The 16,344-nt window shown below is 60.3% G+C and overlaps 2 protein-coding genes across 2 annotated transcripts in view; both read right to left on the bottom strand.

Moving 5' to 3' along the window:
* Positions 1-16,344, bottom strand: part of TST (thiosulfate sulfurtransferase) — a 254,633-nt gene that overhangs the window by 226,329 nt on the left and 11,960 nt on the right. The window lies entirely within an intron of this gene.
* The window catches only part of ELFN2 (extracellular leucine rich repeat and fibronectin type III domain containing 2), a 33,220-nt gene continuing 23,727 nt past the window's right edge, over positions 6,852-16,344 (bottom strand). The window contains exon 2 of the mRNA XM_058673158.1: positions 6,852-9,815. Within this exon, the coding sequence (XP_058529141.1) occupies positions 6,873-9,377 (2,505 nt within the window). The 5' untranslated portion in view covers positions 9,378-9,815 and the 3' untranslated portion in view covers positions 6,852-6,872. The remainder of the gene's footprint in view (positions 9,816-16,344) is intronic.

Here is a 16,344-nt window from a genome sequence, read left to right as displayed (position 1 = left end):
TGTACCAGTGAGCAGCTTAAAGCAGGTGGGCTCACAGGGAAAGAAGACAGACAGGGACGGCAAATGGCCAGGGCCACAGCCACATTGCACCTTAGCACTCTGGCTGTGGGCTGCATGAGGATGCTTGCTTGCACGGGATGGGATGATCCTTCGGGGCTCCCCCAGGAAAGGAAGGGGAAGGGGACCCCAAATCCAGGGCCTTCCCAGAGGGTCCTCGTGGTGCAGCCAACTCTGAGATGGGAGCAGGCAGGAAGTCCAGCCCCTGTGGAACGGGGTGCAGGAGGAGCAGGGGGGCGCACTCCCACTGACCCCAGCAGGTGGTGGGTGGAGGTGGCCAGATCTGCTGGCTGCCACGGTGTGTCATCACTGAGAGCAACGCTTCATCCCTGCCTGAAGCTAGGAGCCTTCCTGGAGGAGGTGGCCCTGTCCTAGCTTGAGTACAGGGGCACAAGGGTCCCTGGGGCAGGCAGGCAAGCAGTGGGGGGACCAAGCACTGAGCTTCTTAAGAGCTTCTTAAGAGCTACGTTTTAAAGTGAAGGTACCAAGACTTCAGCTTTGTGGTTGGGTTGGAGAGGCGAGGTGTGTCTCCCGACTGGCTGGAGGGGGCTGGAAGGGGCAGGGCGGGCAATGCCTGAGAGAGGGGCTTGAGCTAAACATGTACGTGAAAATGAAGATGCCTGGACAGGCAGACATGTGTAGCACCATGACCGCCTGCCCAGGTCCCCCAGAGAAGCATGGCAGGCATGTTGAGGCTCCAAAGGTTCTTGCCAGTGGGATGGGATGGGATGGGAGCCACTGCAGCAGCTGCTCCTGTAGCGTGGCCCGCGGGCCCCAATCACAACAGCACCCCAAAAAGAGAGTATCACACAGGAAGTGTGATCGCTCGGTCTCCCCCACCCCAAAACACCCACCCAGCGGTGGGAGTGACCTACTGGCCCGACACTAAGCCAAGCCAGCCCGTAACACCTCCTGGGCCACTCAAGTCTGTGGGAAGGCACCTTTGGCGTTTCCGGTTTGGGGGGCTTTTGTTACAACTCCATGGTCTCTCCACCCGTGCCGCCTTCCCTGAGCTGTGCTCAAGCCACTTGTCTCCCAGGAGACAAGAACGTAGGCAAAAAGATTCCCCCCTTAGGGAAGATTCATCCCTCCCCCACCCAACATTACACAAACCGTAAATCCCCATGGAGGGCGACATGTGTTGCCTACTCTTCAAATAAACCAAGTGTGTGGACATGACACCTATGGGTAACAGCTGGGGTGGGGCAGGGCAGTAGCTGCCAGTGGATCTTCACCCACTCTCACGAGCAGGACCAACCCTCACCCCAGTCTAATGGGCCACCCCAGTGAGTGGAAGGCCTTCTGGGGTTTAAGGGCTTTGGCTTTGCACGCCATCTGGGTTCATTGCTAAACTTGAATATAGCAAAAGCCAGTACGTGTACCAATCAATGGCCAAGCTAGCCTTGGGATAAGAGCAGGGGTTTAGAAGAGTACGGGGCCATGAAGAAGGAGAAGGGGACTTGTCACATTCTGCAGGTCTCCCCTTCCCTGAAGGAGGCAGGAGCTGGGCAGCCCAAGATGAAGGACTGAGATGTGGCCCAGCCAGCCTCACGCCTTTCTTCTGGGGTCAGGCAATCTGATGGAGCTACACAGGGCACTGCAGGTGATCACAGGACAGGACATCCCAAAGCAGAGAAAGGCCTGAGGCCACTGCAGCAGCCCTGGCCACAGGGTCTATGAGGGTCCAGTAATGCCCTCCTGTTGCCTGGAATGCAGGCACGGGCGGCCCCCTCAAAACCCTCATGGGCTACCAGTTCAGCAATAGGGCCTCCTGATATAGGAAACACACAGGCTACAGCATACAATTCTTAGGAGGATGCAGGTAGGGGGACAGACCAGCCAGGGATCCCGGAAGGGCAGGAGAGCACGAAAGCCCTGGGCCCACCCCATCGTTCATCCAATAGGGGCAGGAAGAAGCTCCACCACAGCTGCACACCCTTGGGGGCGGACACAACTCTCACAGCTCTGTCCTAGGGGAGTTGGGAGGAGGCACCTGTCCCAGTTTTGAGTACAGCACTGTGAGAAAGGGGCATAGAGGGCGGCTGGGGCTGGGCACTGGGCACCCAGCTACATCTGAAATCACTGCTTCGTGAGGCAAGCCGTTTTGCTGGGCCAGAGAACCAAGGTGTGGCTTTCAGTTGCTGGAGAACCGGGGCTGGCGGGAGTGGGTGGGAGCACAGAGCAGCAGGAGGCAAGAGGGGCCTTGCCACCCCGGGAAGGGATGTACAAGTGGCCAGGACAGGGAGCAGCTGGCACTGAAGAGCAACCCCTGAATTTGACAGCTGCAGCCCAGCGGCGCCCCCAGGTGGTCTTCCATTTCCATCCAGGGGCTTGAACCCAGGAGTGAGCAGGTTACAGGGCAGAGACTCAAAGTCTTCCGGGTGATGGGGGAGGGAAAGCCAGCAGACCCTCCACCTGGTCACCAGTGCACGGGGACCCCCCGCCTCCCACTGTCTGGCAGGTCCCCTTTTATTGCCCTTGGATAACTCCATGCTCTGGGATCCCCAAAGATAAAAGGGGAGAGCAGAACTGGGTGGGACATTCAGCTAAAGACCTATTGTTTTAAATAAGAAATTTATTGCAAATATAGAAATTGATTCTCTCCATACAGGAATCTCCGAGTTGAGGAAAACAATTTCGTGCCATTCAGTTTAAAACAGGAAACTGGGGATGGGGGTTTGGGGGTGAGGGAGAGAGGGGAAGGCAGATATGGGGAAGAGAAAATAAATCAAGTCAACCCCTAAAAGAAAAGGAAAGAGTTCGAGGCCCCCCACCCCAGAAAAGAGAAAGGGCCGTACACAGCTGGGTCCACAAATTTAGGGGGCAGGGCTGCGGGGCCCAGCTCCGCAGGACCTAAACCAGGTGCCAGACCGCGGTGCCCCTGGGGGCTGGCGGCTCTGAGGGAGGGAGGCAGGAAGGAAGGGAAGTGTGGTTACCTGTCCCCAGACACCAAGCCCCTGCCCCAGCCATGTGCTTGTTGGCAGACCGGGGAAGAGAAAAGGGCCCAGACGTGCCGCCTGCCTGCCCCCTTTGGACCACCCCACTACCACCCTCCACTCCCGCTGCCCAGGAGGTGACAAGATACTGCCTCCAGGGGTCAGCAGTGAGCAGACTAGTTTGAAATCAAAGACAGGAGGAAGGGTATCAGGACCCGACCTGAGCCCAGGGCCTGGGGGCTCAGATGGGTGAGCAGCAGACTTTTCAGACAGGAGACAGCCATGCGTGAGAGATAAGACTGCCCCAACCTCCACACTGGCCTGGGCCCTGGGTGGGGGTGGGATTTGGGGCTGGGCAGCAGGGTTTCCCCTCAGTCCCTACCCCCACTGCCTTGCCTTGCCCAGGCATGCCCAACTCTCCCTGATCCCCTCAACCCCGCTGTGCAGATGGTGAACCTGAACAAAGCTTCCGCAGCCCCTCCAGGCCCTCTAGCCTGGGCCCTTGCTGAGCCTGGCTGTTCCCCAAACTACTCCAGCCTACGCCCCACCCTTTTCTGGACCTAGGCCTTTACTAAGTGGTTGTCGCTAGACCTGGGCCTTCCTGGTCACCAAATATTTCTTTCTCTAGATGCGAACTTTCCGGGGTGGGGGAACGGGGTGTAGCTTCCACATGGGGATGGTGCTGTCCCTGGGCCAGCAAGGAGTCCTAGCCACCCCTCACCCTGGACAGCCTTTGTCCCCACACCCAACAGGAACCCCAGTCCTCCTGCACCAGGATGGAGGAGTTTAAAGTGGGAGGGGCTCCTCTTGGGGACCCCAAGGTGGGGTCCACTGAGTCTATGCTTCCTCCCCGACCCCAGCACACCCCATACGCCACTTCCCTTGGGGGGTCTCTAGAGGGCACAGTTTAGAGCAGCAGTGACCTCCTACAGGAGACCACAGTATCAAGGGAGTTGGCATCCATATCTCCAGCTCACACCCCCACATCACCCCCACTCCTCTGCCTCCTCATCCTTTCCCCTCTCCCTCCCTTACTCTCCATACCTGCCACCCCTCTCTCCCTGTCCCAGCCTAGAGCACCCAGAACATCTCCCGTGGCACACAGATGGAGGTGTTTCTGCCTCTGGGTAGGTCAGGCTCCCACCACCACCAACAGGCCTGGCCTGGGCAGCCAGGGGTCTAGCCCAGGCGGGTGACCAGAGGTGGCCTGAGTCCCCAAGCCTTCTGAGTATCCAGGTCTTTGAGATCCCGGCACTTTCTCAAGGTCATGTCCATGCCGGCATGCTGGGGTGCCAGGTCCACCTGGGACCTACTCCATTGTCCTCTCTCAGGGGCCCAAGCTACTCCCTGAGGCTCCAGCCCTCAATTTCTCTGCCCTGTAATGTGACTGAGCCTACCCACCTCACCAGGCAGAGTCCTGGACACTACTTGAGCCCCCGACCTGTTCACCTGCTACACGGGAGCCCCACAGGGCCCTCTTGGCTGTGGGGTCTTGCCCAGGGTGTGTGGGTGGGGAGAGAAAAGAGGGCTTCTTTCCCTGGCCTGGAAGAAGGAAGGAAGGGAACAAAGAAGAACGGGGACAGTATAGGGGACAGGGGAGATGGCACTGTGGGCCCCAGGTTCAGATAGAGGTGGGGTGGGTGAGGGCCCGGGTGGAGTTGGGTGGCACCTGCTTTGAGTACCTTGCGGAGCTGGCCCCTCCCTGTGTTCAAGAGCTGTCAGTTCACAACAGAGGGTGTTTTGGGGAGGCAGGGGGCCAGGGAAGTGTGGACAGACTGGTACGGACACGACAGATGTTTGCTCAGAAAAATACAGTAAAATCGTCATGCAATATAACAGGGAGTCTGCTCTCTCACGCTCACTTCTCTCAGCTTGCTGACAGGGCACTGGGGGGTGGGGTGCCAGAGGCAGGTGCGGGGACCAGGGAGGCTCGTCCCCTTGTCCCCAGGAGCACAGTCTTTCGTGGAACAGGTCACTTCCAGAGTGAGCCCCAAGCTGGCCCATCCCAGGCCCAGCATCCCCAAGGGGTGACAACAGCTTTCCCCAGGGGTCTGCAGCTTACCCCAGACCCACCCCTCAGCCCACAGTCCTCCCTCCCCCCAAGTCTCAGGCAGCTTATTGTGGGCAACAGTCAGGAAGCTGGGAGTCCCCGGCAGGGGTCTAGGGGAGCCAAAGGACACAAGGCCAGGTGGGCAAGACACGAAGCTGCTGTCCCCACCTGCCACTCGAGAGTGAAGGGGCCACCACTCTGGTCCCTCAGCATCCCACTTGAACAGTGGGACTGTTCAAGACCCACAGGTGTGGCCCCAGAAATCTTCTCCCCGCTTTTGAGAAAGGCAGCACAGCAGGATCTTGCCCTCTGCCACTGCTGCTGCCGCCCACACCAACAGCCCTGGAACCCAAGCCCAACTGTCAACTCTGGGCACCAACTGCCAGGTGCAGGTTGCCATGGTGACAGAGGCTGGCTGGGGGAGGAGGTCCACCAACCCAGCCCACTTCCTGTCAACCCCATCCCCCCACCCAGGGCACGAAGGGGACCTCACTGTTTGTGCTTTGTTCGATGTTGGGTGGGAGTTCAAAAATGGGGAACAGGGAAGCCCCTCTGCACAGGGTGTGAGGCAGAGATGGAGAGGCAGCCTAGAGGGTGTGAGCTGATGCCTCCCCAAGATCCCATGAGGGACAGGTGCCAGGCCAGGGGCTGGCAGGAGGTGGCGCCTTTTGGAAAATCCCCCATGGCACGCTACCTCCCTGCAGCCCCCAGGCATTACCATTCTCTGCTGCCATTCTGCCGGGGGAGGAGTCCCAGGAACTCAAAGGAAGCTGGGGGGCAGGGGCATAGAGGCCTGCACCTGAGAAGCCACGGGAGCCGGCTTGCCCACTGCCCAGTCAACAGGCAGTTGGCTCCCTAGGCTACTTGGAAGACACTTGAAGAGGGTTGGTGGCTTGTCTTTCTCCCCCAACCCCTGCCTCTCCATTCTTTCCCTGCGGGGACTCTCTGGGTGCTGGCATAGTGGGGGATGGGAGGGCAGAGATGCTTCTGGGTATGTGAATCATAGCTCCATGCTCTGGTAACACAGGCATGGATCTTTCTAGAAAGGAGCACCTACCTGACTCCCAAGTCCCCAGCCCCAGGAGGCCACAGCTTCCACGAGGGTAGGAGGGCGGAGGAGGGAAGGCTGGGGCACTGGGGGAGCCGCTAGGGGTAGGGGAGAGCCCTGGGTTTGGAAGTTGGGGAGACTGAGACAAGCCTGCTGTGTGACCCTGGGGTTGTCACTTTCTCTGGGCTTCAGTTTCCGCATCCACAAAGCAGATTTGGGATTCCAATGTCATGCCCATTGGGTGCTACGTCTCCAAGTGACCTGTCTCTAAGTCTGGGTGGGTGGGCGTCCTTCTTCTTGCCCCAAAGGGGCTTCAGTCACCTCTAGGCCAGTCTCCTCTGCCCTTGAACCTGTCCCTGCTTCCAAGCTCCCAGCCCCCAGCCCCTTCCCAGCCTGCCCCTCAGCAGCCCACTCCTTGCCCGGCACACCCCAGCAGAGTCCCTGGGCAGCACAGTAAAGACGACTGGTTTCGGTATCAGTTTGTAAACTTTAAGGAAAATGTGTCTTTGTTTTCCTGTCCGTTATTGTCGGGTGTTGGTTTGTTCACAGTCAGGTGGTGGTCAGGTGTGTGCGTGAGTGCGTGCGTGCGGGTGTGCGTGTGCGTCCACTCCTCGGCCTCGGGCCCCGATCAGCCCCGTCCGGGTCACCGGAGCTTTGTCTCCTCCTGGGCCCCCTGCCCTGTCCTGCCCCTCCCTGGGGTAGGGGTGGGGGGTTCCCGGGTGCCTCTCCCCCCTCCTCCCATTCCCCAGGCCCCCCCCCGACCTCACCAGGCAGGGGTGGCTCACAGCTTCTGCTGGGCCGAGACCCCCTTCCAGTAATCAAGGATGTCGTGCAGGTCCTCATCCTTGGCGAATTGGACCTTCTTGCGCAGGGCGTGGCCAGCAGCCATGTACACCTCCTCACGGTGGTGTTTCTTGTAGGGCCGGAAACGCTCCCAGATCTTGTGCGTGCTCTCGGACGAGTACTCGGGGCTGGAGGAGTACCCCGAGTAGTAATGTCTGGGGGACAGCTGCGAGTAGGCGGAGTCACGCTTGGAGCGGGTCAGCGGTTTGAGGAAGGACACGCGTTGGCTCAGGCTGTCGGCGCCTTCCTCGTAGTACAGGGCTGGGAAGCTGTGCCGGTGCTCACTGCAGTGGAAGGCCGGCTTCACGGCCAGATGGTGGATGCCCCCGACCCCGCCACCACCTCCGCCACTGCCACCCCCGCCACTGCCCGCAGGCACCAGTGGGAGCCGGTCCAGAGGGCTGTTGAGCGGGCTGCCCTTCTCGATGTATTTGGAGTCACCCTTGGCCAGCCCCGCAGCAGCCGGGTGGTCGGGCACGTCCAGGCTGAAGACCTTGGCACTCTTGATGGAGCCGCTGGATGACACGCTGCAGGTCTTACGGGTCACGGCAGCATCGGCGCTTAGCTGACGCTGCAGCGGATGGTGGGAGCTCTCCTTGTAGGGTGGTGACAAGAAGCTGGGTCGCTCCAGGGCCCCAGGGGTAGTGGCAGCTGAGGAGGCAGCAGCTGCTGCAGCTACCGCTGGAAGAGACTGGCAGTCAAAGGCCAGCTCAGGGTCTCCACCGCCACCACTGCCGCCGCCGCCCCCCAGGAAAGAGGCCGAGTCCAGCTTGAGGGCGTCAATGCAGTTATTGATGATCTGGTTGACTTTGTCCACCTCCTTGGCAATGGTGGAGATCTCGGCAGCTGAACCCTGGCCGTTCTCCAGGTCGGGGAGATCATCTTCGGGCCTGGCCAAGCTGTCCCCACCGGCACCTGTGCGCACCTCAATGTAGTTGCCTTTGGTGGCCACCTTGGGTGTGTCCAGCCCTGGTTCCAGCCCCTTGGGGGCAGGCAGCTTTTCGCCAATCATGGAAGGGATGGAGGACATGCGGGCCACGGGCAGCACAGGGGGCTCACCCAGCTTCTGCGCCGCGTGCACGATGGAGCCAGCATCCACATCGGCGCCGTAGCGCATCTCCAGGATGGTCTTTTTCACGTTAACTGACTTGTGCTTCTCCTCCTGCAGGCGCCGCTTGCGCAGGCAGTAGTAGACAGCCCCCAGCACGATGACCATGCCAAAGAGGCAGCCCAGGATGGTCATAATGTAGTGCGTGGTGGTGGAGGTGCTGGGTGCCAGGTCGCCAGGCACAGGGTCCCGCGTGGTGAAGGTCAGGCAGGTGTGGTTGAAGCGGCGGCTGTTGCGTAGGGAGGTGACGCAAAACGTGTACTCAGTGTGTGCACGCAGCTTGTCCAGCGTCACAATCTCCTTCTTGTTCTTGAGTGTCATAACGTCAGAGAAGTAGCTGTTGTTGTACTGCACCAGGATGTACATCTTGCTGTAAGGGTGCGGGATGGTGACCACCAGGGTGGCCGACGTGAAAGTCACCGCATGCAGCTTGATGGCCGGCCCCGCCGATGCATCAGTGGTGGACGAGGCGGGCGGCTCGACAGACAGGATGTCATCGGGGTTGAAGCCAGAGTTCTCATCGGGCTCCCCGCCACGCTGGGTGTCAGTGGAGTAGGGTGTGGGGTGGCTTACAGGCCGCGAGGGCAAAGAGCCATTGCGACACTTGGCCTGCAGGACGGTGATGGCATTGAGGCTGTGGTAGGGCCGGGGCACGAGCAGCGGGTAGCCAGCGAACTCACGCGGCGACTCGCACTGCAGGCGGTCATAATTCTTGGTGACATTGTTGAAGATCACCAGCCAGGCCAGGAAGCCGAAGAGGTCGCACTCGCAGTTGAAGGGGTTGCCGGCCAGCTCGCACACCATGAGGCTTGCCAGGCTGGCGAAGGTGGCACCATCGAGGCGGCTGAGACGGTTGGAGGACAGGTCGATGCTGATGAGGCTTGGGCACTCGGAGAAGGCGGCTGGCGTCACCACCTCGATGAGGTTGTGCTGCACGAAGAGGAACTGCAGGCGGCTCATGCCGCGCAGCATGCCCTCGGTCAGGTTGCTGAGCTTGTTGTAACCCAGCTGCAGCACCTGCAGGCTTGACTGGCCCAGGAAGGCTCCATCCTCGATGTAGGAGATCTCATTTTTGGTGAGGTTGAGGTCGGTGAGGTTCCCGAAGCGGTTGAGCGAGGAGTAGAGCACCGCCTTGAGTTTGTTCTCGTTGAGCCGCAGGTCATGCACGGTGCTATTGATGTGCTGTGGGATGGTCTCATAGGGTGGCTGGTTCTGGCTGCAGATGGCCAGCCACACGTAGCCCTTGTCGCCCTCAATGAGCCAGCAGTCAGCACGCACGCCACCTGGCCGGCACACGCACAGCAGCGCTGCTGCACACAGCCCCAGGCGCAGCATGGTGCCCACCTTGGCCAACCCCCACCCCAGTGAAGGCAAGGCCAGGCTGGGAGTGAGGGGCCGGAGCTGGCGTGGAGAGGGGGGGCTGCCTAGCAGCCGGAGACAGAGGCTGGCAGCACAGTCCTCCCTGGGGCCGCCACCATGTTGGGGGCTACCCCTGGCACGGGGGCCCCAGGCGAGGTGGGCACAGCCGGCTGGTGCTGGGAGGCCCGAAGGGATGCTGTGAGCAGGTGTGAAGGCGAGCAGGTCTGCTCTCTGGGACACAGGCTCCCAAGGCTCTGCTTCCTCTTCCTCTTCTTCTCTTCCTCTTTTTCCTCTCGGGGTCCCAGGGCTCAGCACTTCAGTCAACTATTCCCACAGGAGGCTGGGGGTGTTGCAGCACACGGGGAGCAAGAGAGGTGGGGACAGGCAGGAAGGGACCCATCTGTCACCAAGTTCCTGGAAGGCAGCATGGAGAGGAGGTGACAGATTAGTGTGAGGCTTAGCACAGCCCTTCAAGGCCAGCACAGGCCCCTGGTGCCTCCTTCACACCCCCTCCTGGGGGGCTTGTGTGCCAGCAAGCACCCTTGGGGAGGTATGGGGGAGAACAGTGGGATGGTCCCTGCCACAAAACAGAATGGAGGCTGGTTCCTGATAGGAAGGGGAGAGGGAGCGGGCAGAAGGGGACAGGACAGTGTCTAAGGACACTGAGCAGAGCAGGGACAGTGGAGAGGAGGAGACAGGTGTGCACACACACACACAGCCGGAGCACAGGCCTCAAATCTTACCTACCAGAACACACAGACACACACACACACGAGCACACCTGTGATCTGTGCACATGACAGACATGCCCCAACAGACACGTCCACATACCCAAGCGGGCATCTCCGAGTCCAGCTCAAGAATCAAGATGCCAGACAAGATGCCTCCTTTCCTCCATGCCCAAAGATAAATAATTCATTTGTTGTGTAACTGCTCTTGTTCCAAAAATAATTCCCTTGTCTCAGCTGCCAGGGTTGGGGGAGGGGAGCAGAGCATCACACCCATGGGTTCCCCCACCCCACCCTGAGCAGGGGATGCCACAGAGGCTGAGGGGGTCTCCTGCCAGGGGAGGGGCCTGGGGAGTGCTTAGCTGAGAGAGACGTGGCAAGTCCAGCAAGCCAGCCTCCCTGGTGTCACCTCCCTGGCAGGCCTTACAAGCAGAGGAACTTGACCCCGAAGAGTGCCTTGCACCTCCAAAACGGCATGGCTGCAGCCCCAAGTCCTCCCCTAGGGAGGAACACGGACCAGCTCCAGGTCACACAGCACCTTGTGAGCCAGCATCATGGGTAGAACCCCACCCACCCTGCATGATGGGCAGGTAAGTGGCATCCTTTCTTTGCTCATCTGTGAAATGGGGGAACAAGGGTCAGGGGAGCAGGGGAGGGGGCCTGGGGACACAGCCTGCAGCCCAGCCCCACCGACCCTCTCTTCCCAAGTGCTACCCCAGACACGGGGGGTGGGGGGCTTGCCTGACGGGGGAGGAGGGGCACACGGCAAACTGGCCAGAGCCCCGCAGGCCTGATGCTGGCTACAGCTCCCATCTATCCAAGGGAACAGCCCTGCTCTCCCCTCCCTCTTCCCTGGGCAAGGGCCATGGGCACACAGACCAGGACAGAGCCACACACATGTAGACAAAGGAGGCCGGAGACTGCTTCCGCTGCCATCACCACCTCCACCTCCTCCTCTTCAGCCTGGGAAAGCAGAGTGCTTTGGGAAAACAAAACCTAAAAAAACTAACCTTTACCACCAAAGTAAAACCAATTCACAGCCCTGAGCTCCAGGGGGCTGGGAAGGTAGGGTAGGGATGGGATCCCAAAAGCAGTTGGGGCAGGCACTTCTGCCGAGGTGCCAGCAGGTGCACAGCATCCAGGCAGCTGCTTAGACCCCAGGCTGTTACTGCATTTGTCAAAAGGTGTGAGGACTGCAACCTTGGGGCCAACTCACACCTCTCCATCCACTACAGGCTCAGTAGCAGACAGAACTTTGGGCCTTGGCTGTGCCCTACAGAATCTTAGAGCTGAGGTGCCCAGTGCAGGGCAAGAGGGGCACCCCAGGCCAGTCTTACCATCCCTTCCTGGGCCTCAGTTTCCCCCTCCCCAGGCAGCTGGATCGCACCAGAGCAGGCTGCGTCTCCAGGCTCGGAGGCTCAGGGATCTGTGAGCTGGCCTACCAGCCTTCCTCCAGCTCCCAGGCACAGCCCCTCCTCTTCCCGTCTGGGAATGTCTGGGGACTGCATTGGTATGCAGGTGCACACGCAGGTGTGCAGCTGGCTCCGAGAGGCGACACAGAGGTGCACTGACGTGGACAAGCAGATCACACGCGAATGCACAGTGCCAGTGCACACATGCCAGGCAACAGTGAGACATGATCGTGTGGAGTGGCAGAGGGGAAGAGGGGAAGGCATCCGTCAGGCACACCAGCACCAGCACCAGCAAGACCTGTGTGCATGCCCACATGTATCATGTATGTGTACAAATGAATGGCTGCAGACATACACACACACACACAAACCTGCTCAGACCAGAGTTGCTCAAATTAGTACCTGCCAGGCAGCCAGAGCTTGGAATGTCCAGCAAGGCTGAACTGGCTGGGACCCCACAAGGCACAGGCCATGGGCCCAGGAACCGGAAAGAAGCTGTGGGGAGGGGAGCAGGAGAAGGGGCCCTAATTTGGCAAGGAGCTGGGCCTGCCCCAGCCCCTTTCTTCCCTTACATACCCAACAGTCCAGGAAGGGCAGAGGCCTGCTGGGTACCAACCCCAGCGAGCTCTGCCCCTTCCCTCCCAGAGCCCTGAAGGTGACCTGCCATAGCCCTCCCTCCTGTTCTTCCTGGTCCCCAGGACAGCTTGGGCAAGGACCCAGTTCCCACTCTTCCCCGTGACTCAGAATCCCCTGTCCCCTGTGCGTCAGTCGCACTGGCCCCATCACCAGGCTGTCTGCCCACCACCCATCAGGGCCTGATGCAACCAGAGAGGGGGGCAAGGAGGCCAAGGAGGCCCTGACAGCAGCACTTGGCCCCCAGCCCAGCTGCTCACCCACTCAAGGGCAGGTGGGCAGGTGCAGGGGTGCCAGAGTCTGCGGGGTCAAACGGGCAAGGTCATTGCTTTGCATACCACCCAGCAGGGTGGGTCTACAAACACACACATACACAGATTCACACAGTGGGGGGGAGTGGAATCCTGCCCCATGGCTCGGGAGGGGGCAGGAAGGAAGAAAGGAGGGGAAGAGGGAAGGACTAGGTGAAGGAAAGGCGCAGACAGATGCAGAGAGAGCCAAGCAGCAAGGAACAGAACAGCAGAGGGGCCCGGCTGAACGAGGCCATGACAGATCCAGGGCGAAGGAGACCAGGGACCTGCACACACCCCCACACTGCTCCCCTCCACTAGCCAGGGAGATCGGCGACGCTGGACTGCCTGATACAGCATAGGGGCAGGAGGGAGCGCAGCCAGAAGCAAGACCTTTCCTGCCCAGCCCCCAGGAGCTTTTGCAGCAGCCAGGCAGGGAAAGCAGGTGTATGTAATCTGGGGCCAGCATCTAGCAGAAAGCAGTGGCCCTCCCTGCCACCCTGGCGTAACGCAGCCACCAACCCGACACAGAGAGTGAATGGGAGAAGGCGTAGCTGCCAAGTCCCCTGCCAGTGCCATTCCCAAGGGTCCCTCTCTCTGGTCCCACCACAAGGGGAAAATAATCTGGTGGTCGGGGCACCATACTAGGAAGGAAATGCAGGGGCGCCAGTCTGGCTGGCGATATCCGGGTAGAAAGGATTCCTTGGACAGAGTGGAAGGGGGAGAAAGCCAGCAGGACAAACAGGAGCACGGCTGGCACAGAGGCAGGGAGGAGGATTTCCCTGCCCATAGCTGGACAGGGTCACAGCTCCATTCTGCGCCGCAGGGCACCCTGCTGGGGCTCTGGCCTCCCACCCAAGGGTCCTGTGCCTCCAGGCCCCAGTATGGACTCCAACTCCCAGAGTCCCAAGTGGGAAAACCGAAAAATCCCTTCCCAATCAGAGCCCCAGTGGGGAGACAAAGACCAGGACAGCAGCTAGAGTGGCATGGCAGCCCAAGAGCTTGACCTGCTGACATCCTGGGGACCCTGGCAGACTTCATCGTCCTGTGCTGAGGGCTCCCCAGCTGGCCAAGCCAGAACCCTGGGCATGTACCTCAGTGCCCTCACCCACGAAGAGAGAGGGCAATCCTGGCAAGGTTGGGACATGTGGCAGTGCCCAGCCAGATGCCTGCCTGTTAGTGGTAGCCACTGAACAAACATGGTATTTATCACACCTTCGTCTTCCAATCCTCGGGGCCCCTGCACACAAGCTCACTGAACCTTGGGTCCCAGCCCATCTCAGCTGCCTGGGCATTCTCCACCCGGGCTGGGTACAAGGATGGCCCAGGTGGGGTAAGTCTGGCAGGGAGCGGAGGTCAGCAGCGGCCAAAGGCTGCCTCACTCTGACCAGGGGTAAGCCGAGGGGCCTCTCAGCCTTCTGAGTGGCCAGACTTCCTACCTCCCAGCAGAACCCCAAGCCACAGCAGAGACAGATACTCACTTACCACAGAGATTTGACCCGCGACAGTCTCAGGGGAGCTGGCTGCGGGAAGTGTAGCAGGTGCCCTGGCTTCCCAGGGACAGGGACAGGAAACTCAGCCAGGGGAATCTCATTGGTAGCAGCTGATAAGCCATGGTACAGCTTCTCTCTGAAAGCCAGGCTGGCCAAGATTCCCTGAGGTGCCATTGTCACTGCCCGTGTCCATGTCATTACCAAGGATGTCTGGGGTCCAAGGCAGATACTCTCAGGGTGGGCTGCACAATGCCAGGCTGGGGGTGAGGGCAGGCGGGCTCCCCGAGGCAGGCTGTTGCCACTCTGCCACCCGAGGCTGGTCATCATCTGCTGCTGCCACCTCTACCCTCACAGGGACACTTTGAGTAGGTCACTCTGGGCCTCAATTCCTCATCTATAAAATGGATTGTTGTGTTTTCAGACACAAGCACCAAAACATCCTGGGTTGAAGGCTGAGCTGTCTGACATCAGGCGCATCTCAGGGCTTCAGTATTCTTGTCCTACAGCTCACCTGGCATTTTCTACTTCCAGAATCTTCTACCAACCCCAAGTGACTGGCACTTTCAGTCCCATTTCACAGCTGAGAAACTATCTGTGCAGGATCACGCAGCCGGGAACCCGGGCCAGCCTAATCTCAGCCACCACACGCCCCAGGATTTCCCACAAAGAATGGTGTGTCGCCATGACTTGACACAACCTCCAGGGTCTTGGCTCTCAGCCCCACTGGAAGGAATCCAGTTCTAAGCTTCTGGCACCACTAAGACAGTCAGAAACTTCTCTTTCTCCAATAAAGTCAAACATCTCGGCTCCTTGGTTCGCTGGTCCCAGCTCGCCACTGAGAACAAGGCTGGTGCTGCCCCACCCACCCGCTGTCACACACGCGCTCTGTATCCCCGACCTATCCACCTGGGCCCAGCTGCTCTGGGTGACACTTGCAGGGTGTTACCTGCAGCCAGCAGTAAACACGGGAGAGCAGGGACCAGCCCAGGGCCCCTGTCTGCCAGCTTCTGTCCTCACCTTGTCCCAGATGTCAGCTCAACCTCAGCCCCCTTCACACACACACACACACACACACACACACACACACACACACGCGCGCGCGCGCGCGCCTGGTTCCCTTGAACATCCCCAGGCAGCCCTGGACCTCTCTGCAGAGGTCTCATCCACAGTGCCCCGGTTCTGGTCCACCCCCATTCAATCACGTCTCATTAGTCTCAGGCTCCCGTGCCAGCTGCTCCAACTCCCTGGGGAGCTGGCCATGGCTACAGTGGGGGACATGGGGACAGAGAGACCAAGGCAGCCTGCCCATAGCTCCAATCAGCCACACATTCACGACCACGTTCCTTCCACAGCCCGCACACCTACTATTCGCCCGGCATTGGCAGTCAGGCTTTGTCCGCGCTGCACTGCCACCTTACTCCGAAGAACCTACAGAGAACACAGCGCCCGCAGCGGCCAGCGTGTCCTGAGCAAGGGTGCGTACTTAGCCCAACTAGGGGCTCACATGGATTGCGGGCTCAATGGGCAGCTTCGGGCGACACAGAGCCTTACCTCCCTGGGCCTCAGTTTCCCCACCTGCTTGGAGGAGACCAGCAGTGCACATGGCTCTCTCCACCTTACCTGCCTCCCCCACCCTGCCCCAGGTAAGTCCTCCCCCACAAACTGCTCTGGCCCCAAGAGGTTGTGGCTGTTGACCCACAGCTGCACCTCATCTGGGTGGGAGCGGGGAGGGCTCAATCTGCGAAGGCCCCCACCCTAGGAATTACCTAACAGTCCCATGAGAGGCGCTAGCCCCAGGTCTGTGGGTCACTCTGCAGACAAGGCCCTCAAGGCACCCCACACCTGGGCACAGCAGGTGATCCACAGCCAAGGATGCCCTGCAGTGAGAATCCACCCCAGGGGTCATGGCCTACTTTTCCAGAATTTTCCAAGGAATCATGGTGCTGCCCTCTCCCTCAGCCCCTTTCCCTCAGTCCTCCTCCCCCACTGACTGCTTCCCCACCTGCCCCCTGCCCTCTCCCCACCTAGCCCCTGCCCTCTCCCCACCTGGCCCATGCCCTCTCCCCACCTGCCCCCTGCCCTCACCCCACCTGCACCCTATTCTCTCCTCACTTGACCCCTGGCCCACCCCACTTGAACCCCACCTCTTCCGGCCTGCCCCCTGCCCTCTCCCCACCTGACCCCTGCCCTCTCCCCACGTAGCCCCTGCCCTCTCCCCACCTGACCCATGCCCTCTCCCCACCTGACCCCTGCCCTCTCCCCACCTGGCCCATGCTCTCTCCCCGCTGCCCCCTGCCCTCTCCCCACGTGACCCTTACCTCCCCCACCTGACTCAGCTGCCACCCCTGAGCACTACTCACCAGTCTCCACTGGACCCGCTCTTTCAC

This window comes from Ochotona princeps, chromosome 15 (genome assembly GCF_030435755.1).
Source record: "Ochotona princeps isolate mOchPri1 chromosome 15, mOchPri1.hap1, whole genome shotgun sequence".
Taxonomy (NCBI): Eukaryota; Metazoa; Chordata; class Mammalia; order Lagomorpha; family Ochotonidae; genus Ochotona; species Ochotona princeps.
This window is presented reverse-complemented; position numbering and strand designations above follow the sequence as displayed.